Raw genomic sequence first — 27767 nt, 5'->3', positions numbered from 1 at the left:
ATGGAATCTTGCAATGTCATAGAAATTATCAAATAGAAATAGAAATAATCATGATTACAGAGGATACTCATATATTGGATCGTAAAGTTGCTCTTTTAGTCGATTTTTTTTATACTTAGTAGATTTTTCATAATTGTTATAGGGAATGCGTGAATCAGTCGCTATACAAGTCAAAAAGCTTCTTTTATGTTAGTCTAATAATATAAATACTAATTTGACAAAAAATAATACGGAAAACCTTAAAATTTAATAACATTATCTCTAAATTTGAAGCTAATATTAAATAAAATACTCAAAACTTTTAAAAATAAGTGCACTACTTGACTCTCATTCATCTGTCATGTCGATGACATACAGTTGACAAGTTGCAGGGCCGGCCCTTGGTAAATTATTTCAGAATGAATCAGGAAGGCGGGCTCGCTTGTTGCGCCGTATGCAATCAAAAAACTCAAAGAAGATGCGCAAGATGCCTCAATATTTACTACTGTAATACGGAACATCAACGACAGGACTGGAAGAGACATAAAAGTGAATGTATACCCAAATTAACGAAGCAGCTTGCAAAAAGTGATAATTTTGGTGAATGTTCAACTGTTACCAAAGAAGCTGCTAAGGAAATTGGAAACATTGCTCAAAATTATCAGCATGATGTTACGAAAGTATGCAATGATGGTGATGTAAGACATTTAAAAAAGTCAAAGACTAAAAACGAAAAAAAAAGTGTTTCCGAGGGTAGTAGTGTTAGTAAACAAAATAAATTTGACTTCAAGAAAAACATACAACAAACACAAAACAATAAAACTACATCGTCAGGACAAAGCGATAGCTCTGTGATTTCTAGTGTAGTGTTCACCAAGGAAGATTTGAATAGTGAAAGTGCCATAACTTATGAGGGTTCCTCAGAGAAGGAAATATTGAACGAGTCAGTACAGCAACTTAGTACGGTGGACTTCTCCACTGCGACTGGATCTAATGTGTTGAGAACCATTAACAGTACAGATACAAATATGCCCATTCTTCCTGAACCGACAGCCCGGGTGAAGGAGTACCCTGAGGCGTCATTGAAGGGAAGCGTGGCACCATTTAATCACATGCTCAATAGCTATTACATGGATCCAAGTGATCCATTCTATGAAATATGCCAGAGAGTGATCCGGGACATGACTCAATATGGTGTTTGTGTTTTGAACAATTTCCTGGGAAAAGACCAAGGACTATTAGTATTAAATGAAGTGTTAAAAATGTACAGATCAGGAATATTCACAGTAAGTTATTCATATTTATTTTTGTTGAAATGTTTTCTTAAAACAATAAAAAAAAAACTTTCTATGAAGTAAGATCATTTGAGACCGACAAACAAAATAATGATTCTCTGAGGCTCTCTGAATCCTTAAGATGAACTTTAGATGATCAATATTTGCTTAAGTTAAGACCACCAAAACAAATTTCTGACTCAGATATTTTATTTATTTATTCTTACATTAGTATAATCATAAATCAAGACCTTTAAACACATAGTTTTTGATAATTTTAACCTTGAGACATGAGGTAAAGCTTAAACCTAAATTTGCAAAAACAAATGGCCTATTTATCCTTTGAGTTAGGATCTAGATTGATTTAAATCTTCTGATGATTTGTCTACACCATACTTGTGAATTTTCACATATAAATGTAATTTGCGAAATTTTAAGCATTTCGCGTTACTGATTTTTATTATCTCATTTATTAATGTTATGTTGTCTTGCAATACGTTGATACTTAAGATAATGTTGGTATAGTGTCACCAAAAGCTTGGCTATATGTTGTGTCATCTGTTTTGAAGGTAATATAAAAACTGGTAGATTTATGACACTTAAGATTTTATTATCAAAGCATAAATAATGAAAAGTTATTCAGACTATTATTGTAAACCACATCTTGCAGGATTCATATTATGAGTCATTGTTTTGCAATTTAAAATAATAACAATTAGTATTGAAAAGCCGTACCCATTGAGTGTGATTGATAACATAAAGATCAATAAATTTTACAATACAATGAACTTTAGCTGCAGTTCAATGTCCTGGAAAAAAACACTATCGAAAGGTGACTATGGTGTCATAATATACCTACCATTGAATATCAGGTGTATTAAACTCAATTAATGTATTGTAGAATTGTTGAAAAATTTACAGTACAACATTGAGAGACAAAATCGGATAACAAAAAAACTGAATAAAGTTTAAATAAATAGTAAATTAATCTATTAATTATATAAACATATGTTAATAACAATTAATAATATAATATCATTTAAAACATAGTATAAATGATATAATTAGTTAGCACGGGTTATCATTATCATCATAGTAGATTGACATTTTGACAAATTTATAATAAATTTGTTTTCAAGTTAAAATATTTTATAGTTATTTTTAGCACTTCTTATTTTATTTTTATTAGTAACAAAGCACATTATTTCCTTATTACTAATTAAACTATTAAGAGTTGTAGATAGATAAAGTACTTATGTAGAAATACTTAAAAAGGAGACTCAACAAATTTCATCATAAAATAACAGACTAGAAACTAGTAACCTATAAGAATAACACTCTAACTAAAGAATAATTAGTAACAATTGAAACTGAATAATAATATGATGATTTACTGTAATGAGACTTGCTCTAGGTTAGTTCCCTCTCTCACAATTTTATAAGCCTAAGCCACTAGAAACTGGTGGTAGGACCTCTTGTGAGTCCGCACGGGCTGGTACCACCACCCTGCCTATTTCTGCCGTGAAGCAGTAATGCATTTCAGTTTGAAGGGTGGGGCAGCCGTTGTAACTATACTTGAGACCTTAGAACTTATATCTCATGGTGGGTGCGCATTTATGTTGTAGATGTCTATGGGCTCCAGTAACCACTTAACAGCAGGTGGGCTGTGAGCTCGTCCATCCAACTAAGCAATAAAAAGGAATATATAAATATACTGTGTTCATCTCATTTGTTTTCACCTGATTGGATCATATAGAACTTTAAGATTCAGAATACTCCTTCCTGCATGCCGACCCTAAATCCTTTAAGTCAGGGACATAAAAAATAAAAAATAAAAGCCTTTTGTTTAATCAATGGCGGATCCAGGGGGGGGGGTCATGGGGGTCATGACCACCCCCTGAGCTGGTTCCAGGACTTAGGTGGACCACTAATTGAATATAATGATTTTATTTATATATTTTGTCACCATACAGATTTTATGTAACTACATACCTTCAATATTTAATTAATTTAATATAATATAATAACTTTGTATAATAGCAAACGTCTGGGAACGAACGCATCTAAATTTGACTATGTGACCCCCTCTTGGCGCCAAAGCTGGATCCGCCCTTGTGTTTAATTGTTATATCTGTATACGTATTAATTGTTGCTATAATAGCATAGAAGCTATAATACTTACATCCGTTTGAACGTCTAGTGTGAAACGTGATCGGTTTAATGTTTTTCACGGATGTCCGTCAATTATTACCGCAAGTCGAACAAACTTACGTGCCTTTGGTCACTATGCACTACGTTAATGGGATACGCATATCAACACCGTCTAGGAGATGATATTTCGATTTTTCTTTGTTTACCAAAAACAATCATATTCATAACATACAAAAACAAAATATTATTGATAAATTTTATTTAAAGCATTTAACTAGACTTTAGAATAAAACAATTCTGGTTTGCGTACATTAAATCGCATTTAAATGAAAAAGAAAACTGAATTAAGTAATTGTAATTATTTTTTTATTGCTGGGTGGACGAGCTCACAGCCCACCTGGTGTTAAGTGGTTACTGGAGCCTATAGCATCTACAATATAAATGCGCCACCCACCTTGAAATAAGTTCTAAGGTCTCAAGTTTAGTTACAACGGCTGGTCCACCCTTCAGACCGAAACGCATTACTGCTTCACAGTAGAAAAAAAACTCAGACCGAAATACCACAGAGCACGCATGGAACATGCTCCAAAGATTTACAGAGCTTTGAAGGATTTCCCTGCAAACATTGCGGCTAAAGATTAACTTTTTTGTCATCTTTGCAGGACCTGCGACAATATGCCGCAGAGACGCAATATGCGCGGGTCAGAACTAAGACGACACGGTCACCACTAGTTCCGAAGCCTTTAAACCAATTGCATGGCCATAACATTTGGCTGTTTTCTCGCGTCAATTTGCGAAAATCGGTCGTGTCGTTAGATGATAATGCGTTTCCCGCCTGGGTATCAATTTCAAAATTTCAGCCACTTCACTAGTAGCACGATAATGTGACAATAACCTTGTTATCATTTATTTCATTTTTCAACCATTCATCTATCATATTATTTTATTCCAATACTTACCCTCAGCAATACTCTGTTAAGTCGATCCAGCTTCGAGCATTCCCACTGCCCTTAACATGACCTCTCTTCTCATTAAATGGCGCCCTGCCTAACGCATACGGTGGCATCACTTCAAAATCTATCATTAACTGAATTTACAACTTTAATTTGAGACCCCAAAATTATCAAAAGCTATAGTTCGTTAAATATATGCCGAGCAAATATTTTGCGTTCAATTAAATAGTTCCAAATTAATTTTTGGGATCATAATAAGCTTTCTTCAAAAGATTTTGAAACCGGTCAGCAGGATGTTTCGAGTTCACAAACCTGAAGAAGTATTCCTAGTCAGTATCTCCTCATAATTTGAAATAAGATAATTTTGAATGCTTAGGAATAACGGGGAACGGGGCACAGCTGTCATAGATGGTAGTAGTCACTTGCCATCACGTGGACTGCATACTGATCTGCCTATCTATACTAATATTATAAAGAGGAAAGATTTGTTTGTTTGTTTGTTTCGAATAGGCTCCGAAACTACTGGACCGATTTGAAAAATTCTTTTTCCATTAGAAGCCGACATTGTCCCTGATGAACATAGGCTACTTTTTTTATTTTATTTTTTTATTTTTATTTTTTAGTTTCATGTGTGTTTTAATGTTTCCGAAGCGAAGCGAGGGCGGGTCGCTAGTTGAAGTAATAAAAATATATTCCTAGATAATATATATGACGTCACATGTTAAATTTGCAAAAAAAAATAATTTACTTTTTTTTATTGCCCTTGTAGGCAGACGAGCATACTGCCCACCTGATGGTGAGTGGTTACTGTCGCCCATGGACTTCAGCAATGCCAGGGGCAGAGCCAAGCCGCTATCTACCTACTTCTGAACATTTTAAATAAAACAAATCAAGTAATCATATTTACATAGCTTTTTCCTTCCAAATACCTAGTAAATCTATCAATAGACTATTTGTAAATACTTTAGTATTTAATATTAGCATTATGTTATGTACTAATATCGTGGAATTTAACAAATAGTTATTTATCATATATTTATTTTTAATTAGGCTGGACAACTGGTGTCTAGCCCTGGGAGTACAGAAGCGCAAACGATTCGAAGCGATCGCATCACGTGGATAGATGGAAAAGAACCTCAATGTTTCCATATCAGGCAACTAATCAGCAAGGTTTGTACACTTACCATAATATTTTACTATTAACCTCAAACTATCATGCCCTTATTGCGCAAGTTTATTTACCACAAGAGAGCAACAATGACGTATGTCGGCCCTTGGAGAGCCAGTAAGGATGGTATTACAAATTATATTTGGTCCACTGTACATTCGTAGCTCATGTCAGGCGGCACGACATGAGAGCCCTCTTGTCGTGGCCGTCTGGAATTACATACCCGATCCTGTAGACCGAATGGTAAATAGTCGACGTCGCCCAAAACATGTCATTACGCATCCTCTCGATCCATTAACAGTGCTTTTAGGTACCACAAGTGGGTGGGTGGGTCGCGTTTCCGATCCAGTGGTAGATTCTGCGAAGCACTGCTCTCGCTAGGGCCCCGTGAGGTCACCTACATGTTAGGGTGAAGCTGAAATAGCCTCTCAAGGCTATCAGCATAGGTAGGAAAAAAGCTCATGTAATTTTGAGTGTTAGTGGTAGGAAGTGTCGTGTGTTTTCAAAGTTGGTATCACAGTTTCTCCTTTCGTCTGACACAAAGATGTAACACGTTTTGTAGCTAAAATGTTCGTTATTCGTATACGATTGAGGCCTAGTTGTCTCAAGGTAGCTGGAAACATACACGGCCGGGAGCGCGTTCGCCCATCTTCGACAAAAAAAAAAGCTTTGTCATAACTGAGTGAGAATGTTTCTACATTATCGTTTATCACACAGTTTTCGTTCTTAATGCATATATTAGCTGATTGCATGTAACATGATGTGGCGCCACTGAATGCGTTCTGGAAATTTTCATAATTATTTCTTATCATAATTTACAATCCACGTAAATTATTGAGTTTAAAACAAAACATTCTTTGCTATCGTCTCGTTGATTTTAAGTTTTTTTATGACCGTCGTTTGCTTACACCACCTAATGTCGAAACAAATATAGACCCATATGTATTGTTATGGAGTTCCTATAACTCCAATTTGGCTACATAATATACCATATTAGGGTATAGACAGCGAAATTACACGGCATCAACTAGTGCTTAAGAACGGGATTACTGTCGCCCATGAAACGAAAATTCTTCTGTGTAGTTCATTCTATTACAGTGAATAGTGAATCCTCGTTCCCTCTCTTACATTCCACTGTCAAAAACGAGAAATAAAAGATCGTAATAAGACTTAAACAAGAGTAAATTCATTTCAGAAACTATTCAATATGCGTTGAAACTTATCGCTAACTAACAATCAGTACATGAAATGTTCCCAGCTGGTAAATTTCCGTCAATAACGACTATATTCATTAGCAGTGCCCGAAAATTACATTGATTAATCGTGCTTAATGTGCAGACAAAGAAAAATGTCTTTAATGTACACGATATTTGTATTGTGTGATTCGTACTATAGGAACATGAGCATAATGATTTAATTCGCGTAATTTACCAAGCTATGGTTACGCTTTATAAAGTTGATATACTCGTACATTCTAATGGATTTTTCAGTGTTTGGCTATTGGGCTGTCTAGCGCTAAAGGCTCTTTACCAAGACCATTCCTTGTTTTTTACGGTTCTGCAGTGAAATAGCAAAAACAGAATAGCTATACTTAATATATATGTATATTTTTATGTGCTATTTCCAAGTTAAAATATTTTCGTATTTTCTATTAAATAATTATATAGATGGTTATTAGACTTACGGCTATTTATGGGGAGATAATGCAACTATAAAAATCCGTTATATTCTTTTTTGTTAAAAGTGTTATTTAAATGGTCTTATTTATCATTAAAACTACTTTTACGGATTATTCTTATTTTAGTTTCATCATTATTATTAATAATGCTTTTTGACATCCTTCTTAAAACGGTTTATAAAATTCCGATAACACATTAAGAACAAGATTGTTACATTTGAGATCATCCAATTTACATTTGTACCTACAGTTCTAATAGTCTTGAATAAATCGGTTATAAGTACAGTCCTAACTGGTGGTAGGACCTCTACTGGTGGTAGGACCTCTACTGGTGGTAGGACCTCTTTACTGGTGGTAGGACCTCTTGTGAGTCCGCACGGGTAAGGTACCACCGCCCCGCCTATTTCTGCCGTAAAGCAGTAATGCGTTTCGGTTTGAAGGGTGGGGCAGCCGTTGTAACTATACTAAGACCTTAGAACTTATATCTCAAAGCGTGTGGCGCATTTACGTTGTATATGTCTATGGGTTCCAGTAACCACTTAACACCAGGTGGGCTGTGAGCTCATCCACACATCTAGGCAATAAAAAAAATATATATATATAATAATTCCCATGATACCTAGACCCCCGAATGCTAAAGATCTCTCTGTCTAACAATCGTATCCGGAACTCGCAGTTCTGTAGTCAAGACTAAACCAAAGGAGCTAATAAAAATGTCCTTCAAACTTTTGCTTTTTCCAGGTTGACAATATAATTCTGAGGGCGAACAAAATGGCCAACAATGGAAAAATGGGAGACTTCGTCATCAACGGCAGAACAAAAGTAAGATTTTATAATACTTTAATCAAACTTGCAAATATTTCTTCAATGTCATCCGAAATGAAACATTTGAATAACTCGTTTCTTGTGTTACCCAACAAAGTTTTAATTTAATTAACTTGTCTTTTATCTTCACTCCGTATTCATTATTTTTTCTTTACCCTTGTTGTTTAGCGTTAATGGTAAAAATTTGTATCTACTATTACTTCAGAGACCTACTGTATATCTTTATCCGTGCGATCGTTAGTCACGGCCATTGTACATCTAATGGGCCTCTGAATGAGAGATAGTTTAAAAGGGGATTTCGCATCTTCTTATTCTTGAACATACGCCAAATGTAATTGATTGATATCAAAAATTAGGTAATTTTAGAGATTTCTTAGAAAAACATCGAATATATTTGTTAATTTCGAATACAGAATTGTAATTTCTTGTTAAAATAACTACACCTGATACATAAATCGCAATACATCGCATTTCAAGACGCGTGTTATGACGTATACAACAACACAGATAGTAGTAGCCAATGTGTTTCTACCACGAAATATACAAGCTGTATTGGAATCGTTCCTGAAAACAAAGAAATTTGCTTTAATATCTGTCTTCATTTATCTGCGAGTACATTGTAATTTTGTATCCCAGCAAACCAAACATCACAAGTAGAATAAAAGTAAAGGTAATAAATCAAAAAAAAATCCGCCCTGCCATTCGAATTTTCCATTTGAATTTAGTCATTAACACATACAAGTTGCGGTTGGGGACTTAATATGTGCACTAGTGAATCACCAATAATTCTGTTATCGATAATGGATCAGATTTGAAAAAATATTTATACACTACAGTCGAATCTCAAACGATGTAAAAATTGATAGAACCACATATCAACAAGTAAAAATCTTCACTCCACCTTAAAGTATAAATTCGCCGGACTTTATTTATCTTCACAATAGTGACATGATGAAATATTAAAAGGTTTCCCCGCGGCTGTTTGCATACACGTTTGTACTATGTATTATGAAATAAAACCATTCATAAGAACGTTACAAAATATTTATCGCGTCGGCTCCAGCGTTTTGGCATTAGAACTCCGAATCGCCAATTCGTTACGGTTCCGTATTCTTTAATGCGTGCTTTTTTTTTTTTTAAAGAATAAATTTTACTCTTACCGCAAAAATGAAGGCAATTGTACTATAACTAAAGCAGTAAATAATATTTAGTGGTCAAGCATTAAAAAAATTATTAGAATTTGAAAATGCAGAAAAAGGTATGCAACATTTTACGAAAAGTGAAAACTTCAGATCGGATACTAATATTGTGCACTCAGCTTACAATACAAGTTATTGTGATTGTCAGTAAAAATTACGACTATACAGTCCACCTGAAAGTTATTTATTTAATTATAAGATTAACTGGCTCCGACTTTACTGACGATAAGATAAAGAAAACATTATCAATAGACTAGACTATAACCGTAATTAAGAGGAGTGAAAGAGCATGCGTGACTCATGATTCATGGTGGTGGTTTCGTTGATGCTGTGATATCTATGGAATCCGTGACCACTTTTCATCAGGTTGTCTTGTTCACCTATCTACCCAATAAAAACATACAAACATACAATCTAAAGGTTTTTCTGGTGGTAGGACATCTTGAGAGTCCGCGCGGGTAGGTACCACCACCCTGCTTATTTCTGCCGTGAAGCAGTAATGCGTTTCGGTTTGAAGGGTGGGGCAGCCGTTGTAACTATACCTTAGAACTTATGTCTCAAGGTGGGTGGCGCATTTACGTTGTAGAGGTCTATGGGCTCCAGTAACCACTTAACATCAGGTGGACTGTGAGCTCGTCCACCCATCTAAGCAATAAAAAAAAAGTTATTTAAACAAGAAAAAGCAGATTTCAGTAAATAACAGTTTGATGTATGTATGCTTTCGAACTATAGAACTAACTGCCCAAAACTTTATTATTCAAGAATTTTGAGTAGGTAGGTACTTACGTTTAATTTTTCTCAATTTTATTGATATCAAACTAAGCGAATGTCGACCACGTTTTCCTGTACATCGCTCACTGTATGAAATACATCTGTTTGTCGAAATAACTCGCGCGCCATTTGTCTAATAGGTATGTTGAAGGAATCTATATATTAATACGTGAAGCAAAAACTTTGTATCCCTTTTTACGAAAATTGCGCGGACGGACGAGTATGAAATTTTCCACACTTATAGAGAATATAGAGAAGTGCACAATGCTAATATTTTTTTAAAATAATGCATAAAAGATACATTAAATCAATAAAGAAAACATTACACACACTACGTACCATGTATGTGACGCACACACGCATGCATACTATTTATTGTCAAACTTTTGCTCTTGACGTCTGTGGTCAAATTGAGAATAGATTAAATATTGTTTGTCTTTATTAATATTTTTTAAAGAGTAGTCTTGGCGAAATTTGTGTTTATAGAAGTATAAAATACAATAATAATAGTGTACAGACTTACAATTCCAATTAATTATAGTCGAATTTCGACTACTGCGGGACCTCTAGTTCCAATAAAGACGTATAAAAATTTTACTCGAATCTCATACAGGATCATGTTATACAAATACCTACTTTTATAAGATTAGATTTTAATAAATTTATAATAAACGTTCCCACTTCATATCATAATTTGTAAATATATTATATTTGTAAACATAAAAATTATGTATAATTAAAGAAATCTTCACAATAGAGTATAGATGTTGAAAAATTAAGTTACAATAATTATACAAAATATAACTCAACGGCCTTATGGTAGGTAGGTACGACATAATTATCGTTATTTGGCGAATGGCGAAATTCCATCGGCGATATGATAAACGTTATCTGTCGCAAATGTGTATCGTTGGTATATCGGGTATATTATTATCAGATAAAGGCATAACATAACGCGTGCGGTTCGACGCATGCGCCTCGACGGTTCTGCGTACGTGACTCGTAGCATGGCGGCCGAGGGCGACAGTCGGGGGCAAGGGGAGGAGTGTAAACATTCGTAAAACCGTACATTCACGAGCGAATATGCCTTCCAACAACAAAATTAATCAAGGCCTTTTTAATATTGACTGACTCGGTGGTGCAATAGTTAGCGGCCGTAGGGTCGTGGGTTCGATTCCCGCATCCAGCCGACCATTCGTTTGATGAACAGGTCTGTTGATCTTTATCTGGGTGTTTATTATCTATATATGTATAGATTTTAAACGTATATACGTATGTACGTAAGTATGTACGCAGTTTTTGGTACCTATAACGCAGGGAATCTTATATTGGGACCGGATAACCGAGCGTGATATGTTCGCAGTTATTTATTATTATAAAATATCTAACAAATAATTTTCGTCCAAGAGTTTTATTTCATTTATACAGTATTAATTTATTTAATAAATACCAAATAACAAAAACGAAACCATCGTAACTATAATGACAAACACATATACTGATAATACTCGTATGTATTATGTAATATATATTATATATGATGTTTTTTTTTTGTATATGAAATGTATTTTGAATATGAATGTGTAGTATTATAAGATAAACAAATAAATAATAATGTCTATTCAAATTAAAATGCGTTAATACGTAAAACTTATCGGACTTACGCAAAACCCCGTCATATTTACTCAATGAGGCTCATTAAGCTCCATGAGAATTTAATCACAGTTGTTGTACATTACCGTCTTAATTCTAACGAGCCAATAAGCTTCCATACTTCATATTTTTGTGTATTTCGACATCTTACATTTGAGGATGTGATAATAAGGTCACGTACTCTAGGAGCCTACGTGATTATTCATAGGAAATATATTTACAAACGCGACTTTCCTCTTTCGGTTATCCTTCTCAGGATAAATACAATATTATATATATTAGGCACTAAAATTACAGCCAACATTGCTATTTTCAAAACCAGAAATTTTAGCTCGGGAAAACAAAAATGTCAAGTTTTTTTATTACTTAGATAGGTGGATGAGCTGACGGCTCGTCTGGGGTTAATTGGCTATTGGAGCCCATAGACATCTACAACATAAATGCCGCCGCTCTCCTTGAGTTCTAAGGCCTGTGTTTTTACAGTACCAACGGCTGGCGTACCATTTAGACTGAAACGCAGTACTGCTTCACGGCAGAAATAGGCAGGGTGACGGTAGCTACCCCGCACGGACTCACAAAAGTCCCACCACCAGTAATTACGCAAATTATAATTTTGCGGGTTTGATTTTTATTACACGATATTATTCCTTCACCGTGGAAGTCAGTCGTAAATATTGTTGAATCCGTGTTTTATTAGAAAAATTGGTACCTGCCTGCCGGATTTGAACACCGTTGCATTACTTTAGGCCACAACGACGTTAAAGTCTACATTTTTCTACAATAATTAGGTTTGTACCATTATTCTGATTATTCAAAGCATTAATCCCGAAACGAATGTTCGATCGTGAATAGTTAGCCTTATCAACGTAATTGAAACTCTTGAACAGCCCAATGTTTACAAACTGTGATTGTAGATTAACAACCATTTCACGGAGGCCTGTCATCTCTTCAGTTTTGTGTCATGCTCCGCGTCTCATCGTTGGCCGGTCGTTGTGTGTGCCAAACGCTAATTCACATAGCAACGGGATGGCAAACTTTACGCGGTAATTAGAAGTGAAATTACTAAAAAACATATTTATTCCATGAATATAAAATTTTCGGCGAAGTAATTTTATGCATTAGAAGTCCCAATTCGGCAGTCGTGCGGATTCACAATTCATAATAAGCTACCGGAACTTTATAAGTCCGTGATGAGAGACTGTGTATAAAAGTGTTACTTGTGGCCTTCATTCATTTTTATTACGAATAGCACTTTTTGACAACTTTCTTATCACGGGCTGTAAAGCTTTGATAAGGCATTATGAATAAGACTCATTCTAAGACTAAGAACTCATTCATATTAGCATCATAATATATAACATATTTTATTATTATTTATTAACGTGTATTGCTCTATAATATTAACTTAGTAATCACACAGTGCTATAGGAAATTTACAGAAAATTATTCAAGCAAAATATATGAACTACTTTTTTTGTTTGCAATGCTTGTAACATTGCGCTGTATTTTTGTTCTAATAGGTCCCTATCACAATTGCTACTTTGACCGGTCACCGTTCTCGTCGAACCCGTCGCTTGCGACGAAGGGCTCGAAGAGCGAATTAACCCACCGACACAGCCCACTGAGTTTCACGCCGGATCTTCTCAGTGGGTCGCGTTTCCGATCCTGTGGTAGATTCTGCGAAGCACTGCTCTTGCTAGGGTTAGTGTTAGCAACGTCGTCAGGTTTGAGCCCCGTGAGCTCACCTACTAGTTAAGGTTCCGCTGAAACAGCCTCTCAAGGCTATCAGCTTAGGTAGGAAAAAAAAGCTACTTTGAATTACGTCAATATTAGTTCGTTAATTTGAATAAAAAAGAACAAGATTTTAAGTTTTTGAAAGCTTATACCGTTATCTGTATAAGGCAATGAAAAAAAAAAAACAATCCTAGAGCAGCTGCATTGTAAAGTACACAATACACGCGTCATGGCCTAGCGAGCGATAAGCGGGACCCGCACGTGCGCGTGCCCGTTCCGGATGTGACATTGATTCGTTCAGACAACAGACTTGACTGACAAGACTGGGGCAGACTGTCGCAACTCTACCACAGTTGTCCGCGCCGTGAAATTCGTTTCGGACCAGACCGTATCCGGAGACGAGATGGAATGTTTTCTTTAATACTATTGTTATGAATATATTTTTCGTAGCCACTTTTTAAGTTGTGTTATGACGGTGCAGGAAATAAATTAACAAATCAGTATTCCACTGGAAAATGTTGATACAGATGGACCGCTAGCTCTTTGACTTATCTATCCAGTAATAATAATTGTGAAGACACCATGAGACATGAGGCATAATTTTCATTTATATTGTAGTCGAATTACAACATGCCGATGGGAATGCACGAATTCTTCGCCCTTGAAATAGGCTTGTAATACATCCAGCCGTAGGAAAAATCCATTAACGGTGCTTTTAGGCACCACAAGCACCTGTCACCGTCCTCATCGAACCTCGACGAGCGAATAAACCCATAGACACAGCCCACTGAGTTTCTCGCCGGATCTCAGTGGGACGCGTTTCCGATCCGGTGGTAGATTCTGCAAAGCACTACTCTTGCTAGGTCAGTGTTAGTAACACTCCGGCTTGAGCCCCGTGAGCTCACCTACACAAGTTAGGGTGAAGCTGAAATAGCCTCTCAAGGCTATCAGCATAGGTAGGAGGAAAAAAAAGGAAAAATTACGAGCAATTAGAGGTAGGGATTACTAGGTTTTGGAATAGACAAGTCACCGCTGCTAGTGTTAAAGGAATGTGATGCCAGTTGGCAAAGATGGACCAGGTCTCATGCCCGTATGCGGAAATGGTGAATCGACACCGGGTAGACACCGTCCACGTGCCTTCGACTGGAATATATGAATGATTCGCGTCAGAGTTATATAGGACAGTGCTACCTACTTCTTACTCCAACATTAAATAAAACGGTGACCGCTTAGAATAAAACTAAATAATCTTAGGTATTACTTTTTGTCAGGCATTTACTAGACTCATATATTCATAATTAAAACAATATTCTTGGTATTCAGCGATGAAATTTAATCGTTCTTATCACACGTATCACAATTATATCCTTATCGACTACCTACATCCTTCACCGTTGAAGCTACTGACGATACGCGAACTCAAAACTAAATACCGTGTACGCCTTGTAGGTACTATGTATGAGGAAGGTAAAATCGTATGTGCTCGTCTGTATATGCATATGGTAATTATACGAACCGGTTCGAAGGTTACATGGTTTGCGGGGAATACCGGCGGCGACGCGAATCGAACGAAAATAAATCAATTAACCCTTCAAATACCTCGCGAGACGTGGGTATAATTAAAATCACTTTTATGTTTTAATCTCGCGGTCGGTCGGTCTATAGACATCGACAACGTAAATTCCACCTTGGGACATGAGCTCTAAGTCTCAATTTTGCAGTACAACGGCTGCCCCGCCTTTAAAACTGAACCGCATTATTGCTTCACGGCAGTTTGTAGAGTAGTGGTAGTAGAAATTGGTAGGATACACCCCGAGCGGACTCACAAGACGCCCTACCATTAGTAATAACGCAAATTATATTTCTTGCGGGTTTGATTTTTATTACACGATATTATTCCTACACCGTGGAAGTCGTTCGTAAACATTTGTCTAGTACGTATTTCACTACTAAAATTGGTACCTGCCTGCGGGATTCTAACATTGTTGCATCGCTCGATACTAATGCACCAGGCGTTCTATCTTTTAGGCCACGGCGACTTATAGATGTTTTCGTTATCACTGAAGACTAACTTGTTATTCGTCAAGGTTTGAATGTCAACTACCGTCAAATTTTCTGTATATATTTATTTATGTTTTTTTAATCGTTTTTTTTTTTGCTTAGATGGGTGGACGAGCTCCCAGCCCACCTGGGGTTAAGTGGTTACTGGAGCCCATAGACATCTACAACGTAAATGTCAAGTTTGTGGTATTACGTAATATGTAAGTTATGCAACGATTCATAGCTTTTATTTAAATGAGTCTATAATAAACGATTTCATTTCTGAGTGCTTTTTACGTAAAACTTTTCCAAATAATTGGAATAGTAAATATTATTTAACATATTTCTGTCTGTAGTAAATAAGTGTAGTGTGAATAGGAGGCGTTATCTTCGTAATCTATATTGTGTGCGATGCCCGTGCCGATTTGCAAAACGACTTATCAGTCACGTACTTAAAAACAAATGCAATTACATTATCAGAAAACGATTTACGAGCCCACGCAGCACTTACATTAGATTCGATAAGAATGTACATATTTCTGGCGTCTCAGTAATACCTACTAATAATAAAAACTCTGAAGTCCTAACCACCGGTGGCTTGTGTTGTAGACACAGCCATCAGCGACAATCCATTTATAAATAATGTTTTTTTAAAATGTACTTTTAATATTTGTTTAAAAATTATTTTATAATTAATAAGATTTTACACAAACATAGTAGAATAATAATAATAATAATAACAGTATTTGACGCATTTATAAAAAAAACAGTATAAGAATAAAATCGGTAATCATAAATAGTCAGATACGTGTTTCGGCAAATAGTAAGTGGTGTAGAGCATACGAAAAGTACAATATTTTAGAATGCAATGGTGCATCAAAAGACAATTATCAAAATACCGTACAAAAAAAAGGAAACAAAAAAAAACGCGATATTAAACCGTAAAAGTATTTTAATTAAATATACGATTCGCAAATAAGAACAAATAAAAGCATGACAGCAGTCAATCACTACAGTGCAAAGGTTTACAAATATGGAATAATATTATTCTATTAATAGGTCGTCTAATCATTATGGCGAACCTTGCGGAAGGACTTCGTCCAGCAATGGACGTCTGTATTGTGATAACGACAATCATGAATAGAGGTTAACGTTCAAACAATAGTGCACTTAGGTTTTATAGAGAATGAGCAGTGGCATCAAACGAATCAATGCCCTGATTTTATTAGAGATAATTTCACAAACTGCGATTACCGTGTAATAATCAATCTGTAACAATCTAGAAAATAATGCTTAGAAGATCCTTATTAAAACTATAATTCATTAGCCAAACCAATCACAACGTACGATGACACATGTGTATGGTTATCAATTTGATATGCGATGACGTCACTCCAGTAACCAACGAAGTAAAAGTTCATTCAATTTTTATAAATTAGGGACAATTCGAAGTTTTAATATTGATAATGAACATTGAGTTCGGCCCTTTGCATATTGCCTATTGCACTTACTTGTATGTATGTTTGAAAATTTCGGAGGCGTGCTTTTGTGTTCTCGCATTGAAGAGAGTGTTTGTTATAAATAATTCCGAATACCAATATATCCTTTCCTTTTTCTGTACGAGAGTAGATAATGTAAAATAGGGCCTGTCATTACAGAGCCACCGTACGCCTTAGCACACGACTTCTCCCGATTCATTAACGGTGCTTTTAGGTACCTCAAGCACTGGTCACCGTCCTGGCTGAAGCCGTTGCTTGCGACGAAGGGCTCGACTAGTAAATGAACCCATAGACACAGCCCACTGAGTTTCTCGCCGGATCTTCTCAGTGGGTCGCGTTTCCGATCCGGTGGTAGATTTGGCGAAGCACTGCTCTTGCTAGGGACAGTGTTAGCAACATTCTGAATTTGAGCCCCGTGAGCTCACTTACCTACACGTTAGGGCAAAGCTGAAATATCCTCTCAAAGCTATCAGAAAAGGTAGAAGAAAAAAAAGACTCACGACTTAAAGAGGCAATATAATAAAAAGTTCAACGCAGAAATGGATAGGCCGTCGCGGCGTCGGTCGGTATCTACTCACAATACTCTATTATCTCACTAATTTTTGTTTATGTCTATGCTTTTATAACATTATCCTAAATCTGTGTAAACTAATTTGAGACTCTGAACATTATCAAAGCTTTCTTTTCGATACCGTTCATATAAAGTTTATAAACAAAACATCTGTTCGTTACATCAGTAGCAGCTGTAAGCGTGTTATGTTATGAAATATCGTTTAAAGAGACAAACACATCTTCATGTGCTCTTGACACGGCACGTACGCCAGTCCTCACACAGGGGTGCAGACGTACTAGTAGTTGATCCCTTATACCGGATTTGTACGGGTCGGATCGTAGTGGAGTAAAGGATGAGCGAATGAACTGCCACTACAGACTGTCTGTCGCGTTTGAAGTTTGAACAATATTCAACTTAAGTGACGCGAGGGTGTTGTAGACGAAACAGAGATACATTATCTCTCATACGGGCCAAACTGTTTCAAATTAAACAAGGATACTCTTTAGTATTTAATTTACTGTAGGTATACGACAAAAGGAAGATCTTTCAACGAGCGGGTGATATTGCTCGGTAGACCGACGGTCCTAGTATTGTTATTTGGAGCTTGCTGGAGCTTGCATAAAGCTTATCTTGAAAATGTCGTAAGCGTGATTCCGGCATCTCTCAAATATTTTGCGTTGTATGATGGCTACCCGCCACACATTTATTGGTGGTAGGGCGTATTGTGAGCCTTCACCGGTAGGTGTACCGTACTTATTTCTGCCGCGAAGCATTTCGGATTAAGAAATCACGGGAGCACCGTTATACTAATGCGCCATTTAAAATTCGACTGTATGTCTGAGGCGGTGTCACGCGCTCCATGCCCTGAGGTCATATATTTGTGTATAACAAATCTTGTCGGCAAAATTTTTAATACGGCTATAGCTTATAACAGTTATTAAGGTTTTTTTCTCTCAATAATGATAAGTACCTTAAGTGTAACTTTCGCTTGAACGAAAACAAATGAATATCTTCCATAATGTCTTTCGACTATTTTTAACAACTAGAGGTCCCGCAGTAGACGAAATGAGGTCCCGCAGTAGTCGAAATTCGACTATAATTAATTGGAATTGTAAGTTTGTACACTATTATGATTGTATTTTCAATGCCAAGACTACACAACAAAAAAATATTTATAAAGACAAACAATATTTACTTAATCTATTCTCAATTTGACCATAGTCGTCAATAACAAAAGTTAGACAATAAATAGTATGTATGCATGCGTGTGTGCGTCAAATACATGGTATGTAGTGTGTGTAATGTTTTCTTTATTGATTTAATGTATCTTTTATGCATTATTTAAAAAAAATATTAGCATTGTGCACTTCTTCTCTATATTCTCTATAAGTGTGGAAAATTTCATACTCCTCTGTCCGCGCAATTTTCGTAAAAAGGGATACAAAGTTTTTGCTTCACGTATTAATATATAGATGCTCACAAAAGAAGATCAGTGTCCCATAACAATATTGCATTAAAAATGAAAATGAAACAATCTTAATTATATCTTAATTATTTATTTAGTCTTATAACTATCGCCGTTCCAGTAGCTTCTGCTTTCGGAGAATTCTTTGATCATCTATGGTCAAATATCCAAATAGAATATTCAACGTTTAATGGTTCCAAGCCAGGTCCTTGTCTTTTGTCACCGATGGCGAACCAACATCGCACGTCTGGTTTTACAAAAATACCAACTTCGGAATTGAAGTCCGTGGTTATAGTAATGAGGTTCGCTAAACCGTACAACAATACACTAAGGCTTGTGCCCGTGCCTACAGAATGAATTACGTATTTTGAGGACTTTTTGGCGGGAACGCGAGGAGTGAAGCTATGAGATATGTTTTAATTTGTCTATTTAGTGTTTCTTCAGGTTTAAATATGTAATAACGGTGGTTTATGAACTGTTTAATATCTGTAAAAGTGCACAAATGTTGGAAATGAAATAAAGCCGCAGGGACGTAACTTCTCGGGATCCTCCAAAAAGTAAACTGGAAAAGTGTCAGTAAATGACCACCATTTTACTAAGATTATATTTCATCCCATATCATCTCATAGTAATCAACTTCATTTCATTTCATATTATCATTTTTCATATAAAATAACTAGACAGACTTCGTAGTGCCTCAATTGATAAATAAAAGACCTAAACTTTTGTATAAAATAAACTTAAAACAAACAAAACGAATCCGTCCGACGGGGGATACATCAAAGGAAAAACAAAATTGTTATTTTTATTTAATTCCGAGCATTTTCATATTTATCTGCCTTTTAAACCTTCTCTGGACTTCCACAAATAATTCAAGACCAAAATTAGCCAAATCGGTCCAACCATTCACGAGTTTTAGCGAGCCTAACGAACAGCAATTCATTTATATATATAAAATAATAATAATATATGTATAAAAAAGATTAGGTTGTATGGCATGAAACCATTGCCTTTCCAGTTGGAAAAGTAAAACCACTACTACTATGTATGTTGAAAATGTCACCTCTCAAAACCTCAATTATAATAGAAACGGGAGCGCCATACGTAATCGGCCACCCACGTAGCTCCTAACGCTCCACGATTATCGCCACATCTACGCTTCGTACGAACGTATGAATAACGTGACCGGCTTGCTAAATAACAAACAGCGGCTGCGAAAGCATCAAACGTAGGAAGTGATAATTTACAATTCATTGGCAACGGTGATGATATCTCGTGCATTAACTGCGATGAGTTTTAGTATCGTTGTTATTATGAGCAGGATCGAGAATAGTGTACCGCCACAGAACAAAACTGAATTATGTACTTCATTACGCGTGACGTCATTTGGGGCCAAATAAACGATGAGCTATGTGTATGATTACGCAACACGTAGTCAACTTTTGAAAAACACAGGAGAAAATGGTACTTAACTATTCTGTCTTTGCCTTTTTATATATACCGACACCCGTCCGTGGATAAATGGAATAGCTCCTTAGGATACCAACGAATAGGTAGGGAAAAAAATATCTAAGGACACTATTATTTCATACGATTTTATCGTTGTCTGTTGACCAGGGCAAAAGATTAGAATCGTGTTCAAAATATCTCTATAGAAATTTAGGAATGGGAAACAGTCCAAATCAAAGGTCGACTATAAATAAAATAGATAAATATCCCTTTTTAACTCACTTTTAATATATTGGTATGTGTGTTTGTTTGTATGTAACGGAATTTTTGAACGTCATTTTCACGGACTTCAAAACTAAATAGGAAATTTGCACACGCATCAAGGACCAATGGAAGTACAATAATTTTAACTTCGCTCTGATGTTCGGGCCAGTATCAAAATGTTGAAAAAAAGATGAGATTAATTATTGTTGGTTTGGTTTTTAACCGTATTTATGCGTGTTTTTTTTAAAGGTTTTAAACAACATATTATGTTATTTGTTAGTGCTGTGGTAATCAAACAACATGTAATTAATTAATTAAAATAATTCGCTACAGGCCATGGTAGCGTGCTACCCAGGACTTGGCAGCCATTACGTGAAGCACGTAGACAACCCCAACAAAGATGGCAGGTGCATCACCGCCATATATTATCTAAACCTGGACTGGGACGTGAAACGATACGGTGGACTACTCAGGTAAATAAATATATGTAGTTGCTTTAATAATTTTATTCTAAGCACAGTTATAATATGGTAGGACCTCTTATGAGTCCACACGGGTAGGTACCACCGCCCTGCCTATTTCTGCCGTGAAGCAGTAATGCCTTTCGGCTTGAAGGGTGGGGCAGCCGTTGTAACTATACTGAGACCTTAGAACTTATATCTCAAAGTGGGTGGCAACCATTTAAGCAATAAAAATTTTTTATCGCGGCATTGGATTGGTCACACATTAAGAAAGCCTGCTATCCACCAATCCAAGAGAGCACTGACCTAGACAGTGTCTGGCAAAACGAAGAGAGGCCGGCCCAGAACAACTTGGTGTCGCTCGATGGAGGAACTGGGCGTCTTGGGCATGACATGGGAGGAGTTAGAACAGACTGCCCAAGACCGATGCAAATGGATGAATTTGATTCGAGCCCTACACCCCAACAGAGGGTAATAGGAAAGAAAGAAGATTTTTTTTAAAAACATCGTAGCAAAAACAGTAGATCTAAAAAGAAATAGACAGCATCGAAAATATTACATATTTTTGTAGCTTAGCTAAATTGCATTAATAATAATTGGTTCCAGGGTGTTCCCGGAAGGTACCAATCAAGTGGCCGATATAGCACCGATATTCGACCGGATGCTTTTCTTCTGGTCGGATCGCCGAAACCCACACGAAGTCCAACCCGCCTACAGCACCAGGTATTACTAGACATGTGAAATATTTCATTCCAATAGATTCTCGACGTACGATTTTTAAGATGAAAAGAAACAACAAATATAGGAACTACTAGCTGTACCTGTCCGTTTCGCTGGGCATTTATAATTAACATTATTATTTCTCTCCCCCACAAAGATTCTCATCATTAACGCCTCCGCAACTGATGTAGGGAGTCCAAAACTCATATAAATATTAGCCTATCCATTAAGTACATGTATTTTCTACATGGATACCAAGTTTGAAGTCAATCGGATGCACGGTTCAGTAGTTATAACGGAACATCCGTAAAAACCACTATAGATTTTTATATTAGTATAGATTATCATACATTTTTAATCCACTTTAGATTTGCATCTACATCAAACTACTTTTCTTAAACTTAAAGTACTTTTCAAAGTATATTTCTGTATCATATGATATTCTGTGCATGAAATCCACACTGAATATTATAAAAGCGAAAGTGAATTTGCTTGACACGCTTTCGCATCTTAACTACTCTACCGATCAACATGACTACAACGATGGCACCAGCCACAGCGCAGGGCATTGTGCTCGTCGAAGAGTTCGAGCTGATACTTTGCCCGTGACGTCATCTCCTTAGGGTGCAAGTCTTCCTTCGGAAGTGCTCAGATAGCGATTCATATTCACAGTAAAAATATTATTTCGTAGGGAGGTATTTTTTCTATGTATTAACGCAAATGAAAGCCTCCGTTAAAGCTTACTTATCTGTGTGCTTAGTGCGAGTTTTTTAACGTACTCGATAGCGTAAAAGGTTAATTTGTATAGAGTTGAAACGTTTACCTACGTTTGCCGCTAGGGGCGCTGTTCCAAGCTGCATACAAATTTGAATTAACTCTTACGCTATCGAGTACGTTAAAAAACTCGCACTAAGCATACTGTATAGCCTTAAGCCAACCACAAAACTATAGATAAGACGACGAATATAATACCGATATGTTTAAAACCGAACGAATGTATTCCGAACGACAATCATCAGTAGCTTAATGACTAGTAAATCATTATCAGTAAACAACGCGTATTATGTCGGAATTCTGTCGCATAAAGGAATGTGCAAAACAGCAAGGCGATTGCATGCAGCAGAGATGCGAATGTTGCGATGGATGTGTGGAGTAACGAGAATGGATAGAATACGGAATTAATATGTTAGAGGAAGTCTGAAAGTGGCACCTGTGACAGAGAAGCTGAGAAGTGCGCGTTTGGGATGGTATGGATATGTGATGAGACGAAATGAAAAATAGATTGGTAAGAGAATGTTAACTATGAATGCGGAAGGATATAGAGGAAGAGGTAGATCTAAGAAGAAATGGATGGATTGCGTGAAAGACGATATGGGTGAGAAGAGAGTGAGTGAAGAAATGGTATATGATAGAAGAGTATGGAAGGAGAAAACATGTTGCGCCGACCCTAGGTGTCTGGGAGAAGGGCAGGATAGTTATATGAAAGGAATGTGCAAAACAAGTGCTTTATCACACTTAATACTAAGTATCCGATTATATTCAAATCACCATTCGTTACAGATACGCAATAACACTGTGGTACTTCGATGCTCACGAACGAGAAGAAGCCCTTAGGAAATACAGTAAGTATAGATGTTTAGAAAATTTGACCTTTAATGTTTTTTGTTTTTAATGTTGCGGCTTTTAGTCCTTGAAGTCAAATTTCACATTACTCTGTCGTGAACCATGAATTTCAATTGTGTTGTAAAGTAGCTGTATTGCCCTTCAGTCGGGAACTAGTTTTGCAACAGACATGAGTTAATGCTACCTACCTTTGAAGAATCAGAATACGGCCAATGAAATAACTAATCGTTAGAAAATAATCCTTGTAAAATAGTGTGTATTTTGAGTTTAATTGATTTCGAAAAATTCCGGGAAGCCGTGCCCAGGGATTCTGTATGATTCTTCTACGGTTTCAGAAAATCTTCGTGGCCTAAAAATAATACGATCGTATCGAGCGATACGACTGTACCGGTATTTGAATCCCGCCCAATTTTTCTAATGAAATATGTACGTACTTAACAAATTCTCACGAATGTCTTCCACGATGAAGGAATAACATCGCGTCATAAAAATTTAACCCGCAATAATAATAATGCTCCAGTAAACACTTAACATTAGGTGGGCTGTGAGCTCGTTCATCCATCTAAGAAACAAATCAATAAATAAAAACAAACAGTTCATTAGTCATTGTTATTGCAGCGATATTGCCTTTTGAACATAGCTTTTGAAAAAGTACTTTTCCAATGCTCTATTGGTATCTGAACCTCATATAGTAGGTAGCACCTCGTAGTTTGCCTATTACTCACTGGGCCATTATCTCATCTACTTAACCACGCTATAAGATGCTGAAATGTTTGCTTTAATCAAGTGCATAAGAGCATAAGTGCGGGACGTCCTTAAGAATATCGTAGACAAGAATTCTGATTACATTTTCCTTGTTTGATTTCAAAGGGGAAAACCGTAGTAATATTGCGCAACACAGTGCGCCTTCTCGATGCACCTCTATAATGTTTCTGACACACGATTTGCGTGCAAATAATTTTTGTATGCATAAAATTGCCCAAGCGAAATAAAAAACACATTAGCTGTTTGTAATTTCCCAAAATACGTTAACATACTTTACATACGCGACACATAATACGTTTTCGTTATTATATTTTACTATAGCTGACCCGGCAGACTTCGTAGTGCCTCAATCGATAAATAAAAAAACCTAAACTTTTGTATAAAATAAACTTAGAACGAACAAAAGTAATTCGTCCGACGGAGGACACATCAAAGGATAAACAAAATTGTTATTTTTATTTAATTCCGAGCTTTTTATATTTATTTACCTTTTAAACCTTCTCTGGACTTCCACAAGTAATTCAAGACCAAAATTAGCCAAATTGATCCAGCCGTTCTAGAATTTTAACGAAACTAACGAACAGCAATTCATTTTTATATATAGGTATATAGATAGATTGTAAGTTAACCGGAATAAGGTGACATGAAAATTAATAGTTATATTTAAAAAGTGAACAAATGAGGTTTTTTTTCTGTAATAGATAAAATTGTCAGATGATCTCAGAACATATCTGATGTTAAAACAGTTACCGAAGCCTTGCACACTGTAGAAACGGTCCAAATCTAATTTTTACTGGTGGTAGGACCTCTTGTGAATCCGCACGGGTAGGTACCACCGCTCTGCCTATTTCTGTCGTGAAGCAGTAATGCGTTTCGGTTTGAAGGGTGGGGCAGCCGTTGTAACTATACTGAGACCTTAGAACTTATATCTCAAGGTGGGCGGCGCATTTACGTTGTAGATGTCTATGGGCTCCAGTGATCACTTAACACCAGGTGGGCTGTAAGCTCGTCCACCCATCAAACCAATAAAAAAAATTAAAAATAAAAACGGAATAAATATACAATTTTTTCCTATAATTTGTTAATAATATATTTTGTTTTTCTTTTGTTACAGAAGAACGCGGCCAGCCGTCTTCAAGTAAGTGATCGTTCTGATCTAAGCGGCTCGTTCCGACTTTAGCCTCTTATTGGAATGTGTTTTATGCAAGCGGATTAAATGAAATGAAGTCAATATAAAAACGTTTTCACCTTTAGTGTCTTAAAATTTTAAACAGACACGTTTTCGGCCTTTTTTATATTACGTTCTGTCGCAACCACTATTTTTCTTTAATTGCCAAGCAATGAACTAATCCGATTCCTGTCATGCTAACCCACTCTGAATACGTAGAAAACTTCATTTCACACATTATCACATAGTGAAAACTGTACTTGTATCTTATTTTTTTAAGTCTCTTAACTAATATTTCTCTCCTAATCTACGATATTCTATTTCATTGAAGTCTAAGTGTAATTTGTGAAAAAAATATTGACATAATCGGATTTGTAATATTTATTTGAGCTGGCAACATTCAATGTATTGACAAGTCAAATTTTATTGGAGAGTAAACTATGTTTGGTACATAGGTATGTTACTATTTTTGTTATTTTTAAATTAAAATTGTGGTTTAAAATACTAATATGTATAATAAGATGTAATGCAATACTATGTTATACAGTAATTGAATCACTGGAATGATATTATATGGGTAACACCATATTTAAAAAATATTTCTGATCCTTATTTGTTTTTAAGAAGAGCATATTAAGGTCTGACCTCACCTGCGATTTGTCAAAACGAATACGGTTTTTGTCTACATTTTTGGAATATATTTCCAATAATAACCATTTAACTGAAACATGAATAACATGGGGGATGATTGTAAAAATAAGCTTAGTCAAGTCCGCGAAAAAAGTATATACCATTATTAATAAGGATTTATCCGACAATCATTACGATTTTGTTTATCTATGGACATAGTGTTTAGAGTTTAGTGTATCGATTTATGTTAGTCGATTATTTAGATCAGAAAACGAATAAAAACGACCCAAGACTGAATTTATTCGAAACATGTTAACGAGATTTTTTTTCATTATGTACATTGTTTTTATTGTACTATTTATTACTATAAATATGAAATGTAAATAACGAATGGAGACGAATAACTTGATCTTTAATTGAATTTATATCAAAGTTGTTTAAAAAAACATGTATCGCGTATAAAAGTATTTCAGTATGCATTCTTTTTCTTTCCAACTATAACTCCTTGGATAGTGTTATGTTTTTCCATTATTTCAGAAGCGGTATGTTGAATATCGTAACCGTAATATATTGAATAACGTTATTTATAAAATACGACAACTGATGTGTAAATAAAAAGAAATTATACCACGGTATAAAAAAACGCATTATTTGAATCTTTAGTTCTTTGTGTGTGTAAGAAATATAATATTGAATTTTATACAGAAATTAGATTATAGTGAACGTTAATAATTTTTTTTTTTTTATAATTATTAGTCTTAATTCTTATCGTTGGTTTATTTTGTGATGTGTCGTACCAACGTAACCACCATGTTTTTTTTTTTTAATAATTTTGTCCAACGATAAAGTTAATATTTGTTAAATCTCTTAGACCAAATTGACTTGAATTGTTTGTGAGTTTTAATGTTATTTTGTGGACAAATTCCTGGTATTAAATTTTACAATTGAAAACGTTGTCTTTTTTTTCTCGCTTTCGTAACATTATATTTAAGAAATTACTGTCAGTCTTTTGTAAAGAGTCTTCGTAATGTAAACTTACTTGGACCTCGTGTTTCAAAACAGCATTTACGTCTTTTACATAAAAATATTTTAAGTACATTTTGTGACTGGTAACCTCAAAATCAGAAGTCAGAATTTTATTTATTTATTTATTTAAGCATTACCGACAGGGTTTACAGTAAGACATAAAATAACATTGACATGTATAGAGCAATTGATAACTGCAACTCTAATTAGAGGCAATCACAGCATGCATTACATTAATATATCAATAGAGATTTAACAATACTATTAATAATAATAAAAAATTAAAAACAAAAGAAAGACAATAAGGACAGTAGTACCAGAGTACTCAGACCAAGGCTGAGGCTGAGGTTCAACAACAACTTTTTATAATTTTACTGTTATTCCAAAGACTTAAGATCAACAAGCGTCCATAGACAACGCATAGTAAACCCCTTAGACACGAACAAGATTAAATTGTTGATAAATCACATGTGATGTTCGAAAGTAGTTTTTTTCAATGGCCTCGAAATGTGTGAACGAACGCACAGCCCACCTGATGACATTGCCACGTGAATGCCGCCACTCAAATTAATAAATGACGCCGTAGTTTCAGTTGAAGACATGAGTGGATGAAGGGGAGAAGTACCATTTTTAAGATTTTTTAGTTTTTACATTAAATGAAGGTGTTATGTGCCTATAAATCATATTAGACCTTAAAACTCCGGTCTTAAAAGCTATTT

General features: G+C 35.6%; 1 protein-coding gene across 2 annotated transcripts; it reads left to right on the top strand.

Moving 5' to 3' along the window:
* The first annotated feature begins 313 nt into the window (after positions 1–313).
* On the top strand, positions 314–26973 carry LOC101739524 (egl nine homolog 1). 2 transcript variants are annotated; one of them, XM_004921742.5, is made up of 7 exons: positions 314–1265; positions 5408–5527; positions 7945–8025; positions 20989–21128; positions 21723–21839; positions 23397–23458; positions 25339–26973. In XM_004921742.5, exons 1-7 carry the CDS (start codon positions 399–401, stop codon positions 25368–25370), a joined length of 1419 nt encoding a protein of 472 aa, XP_004921799.2. In that variant the 5' UTR covers positions 314–398; the 3' UTR covers positions 25371–26973. The 2 variants fall into 2 exon arrangements, with proteins under 2 accessions (XP_004921799.2, XP_062532163.1); XM_062676179.1 differs by having other exon boundaries at positions 320–1265; positions 23397–26973.
* Positions 26974–27767: the final 794 nt, after the last annotated feature.

This window comes from Bombyx mori, chromosome 25, assembly GCF_030269925.1.
Source record: "Bombyx mori chromosome 25, ASM3026992v2".
NCBI lineage: Eukaryota > Metazoa > Arthropoda > Insecta > Lepidoptera > Bombycidae > Bombyx > Bombyx mori.
Note: the sequence above shows the minus strand (reverse complement) of the source record. Positions and strands in the feature narration are given on the sequence as shown.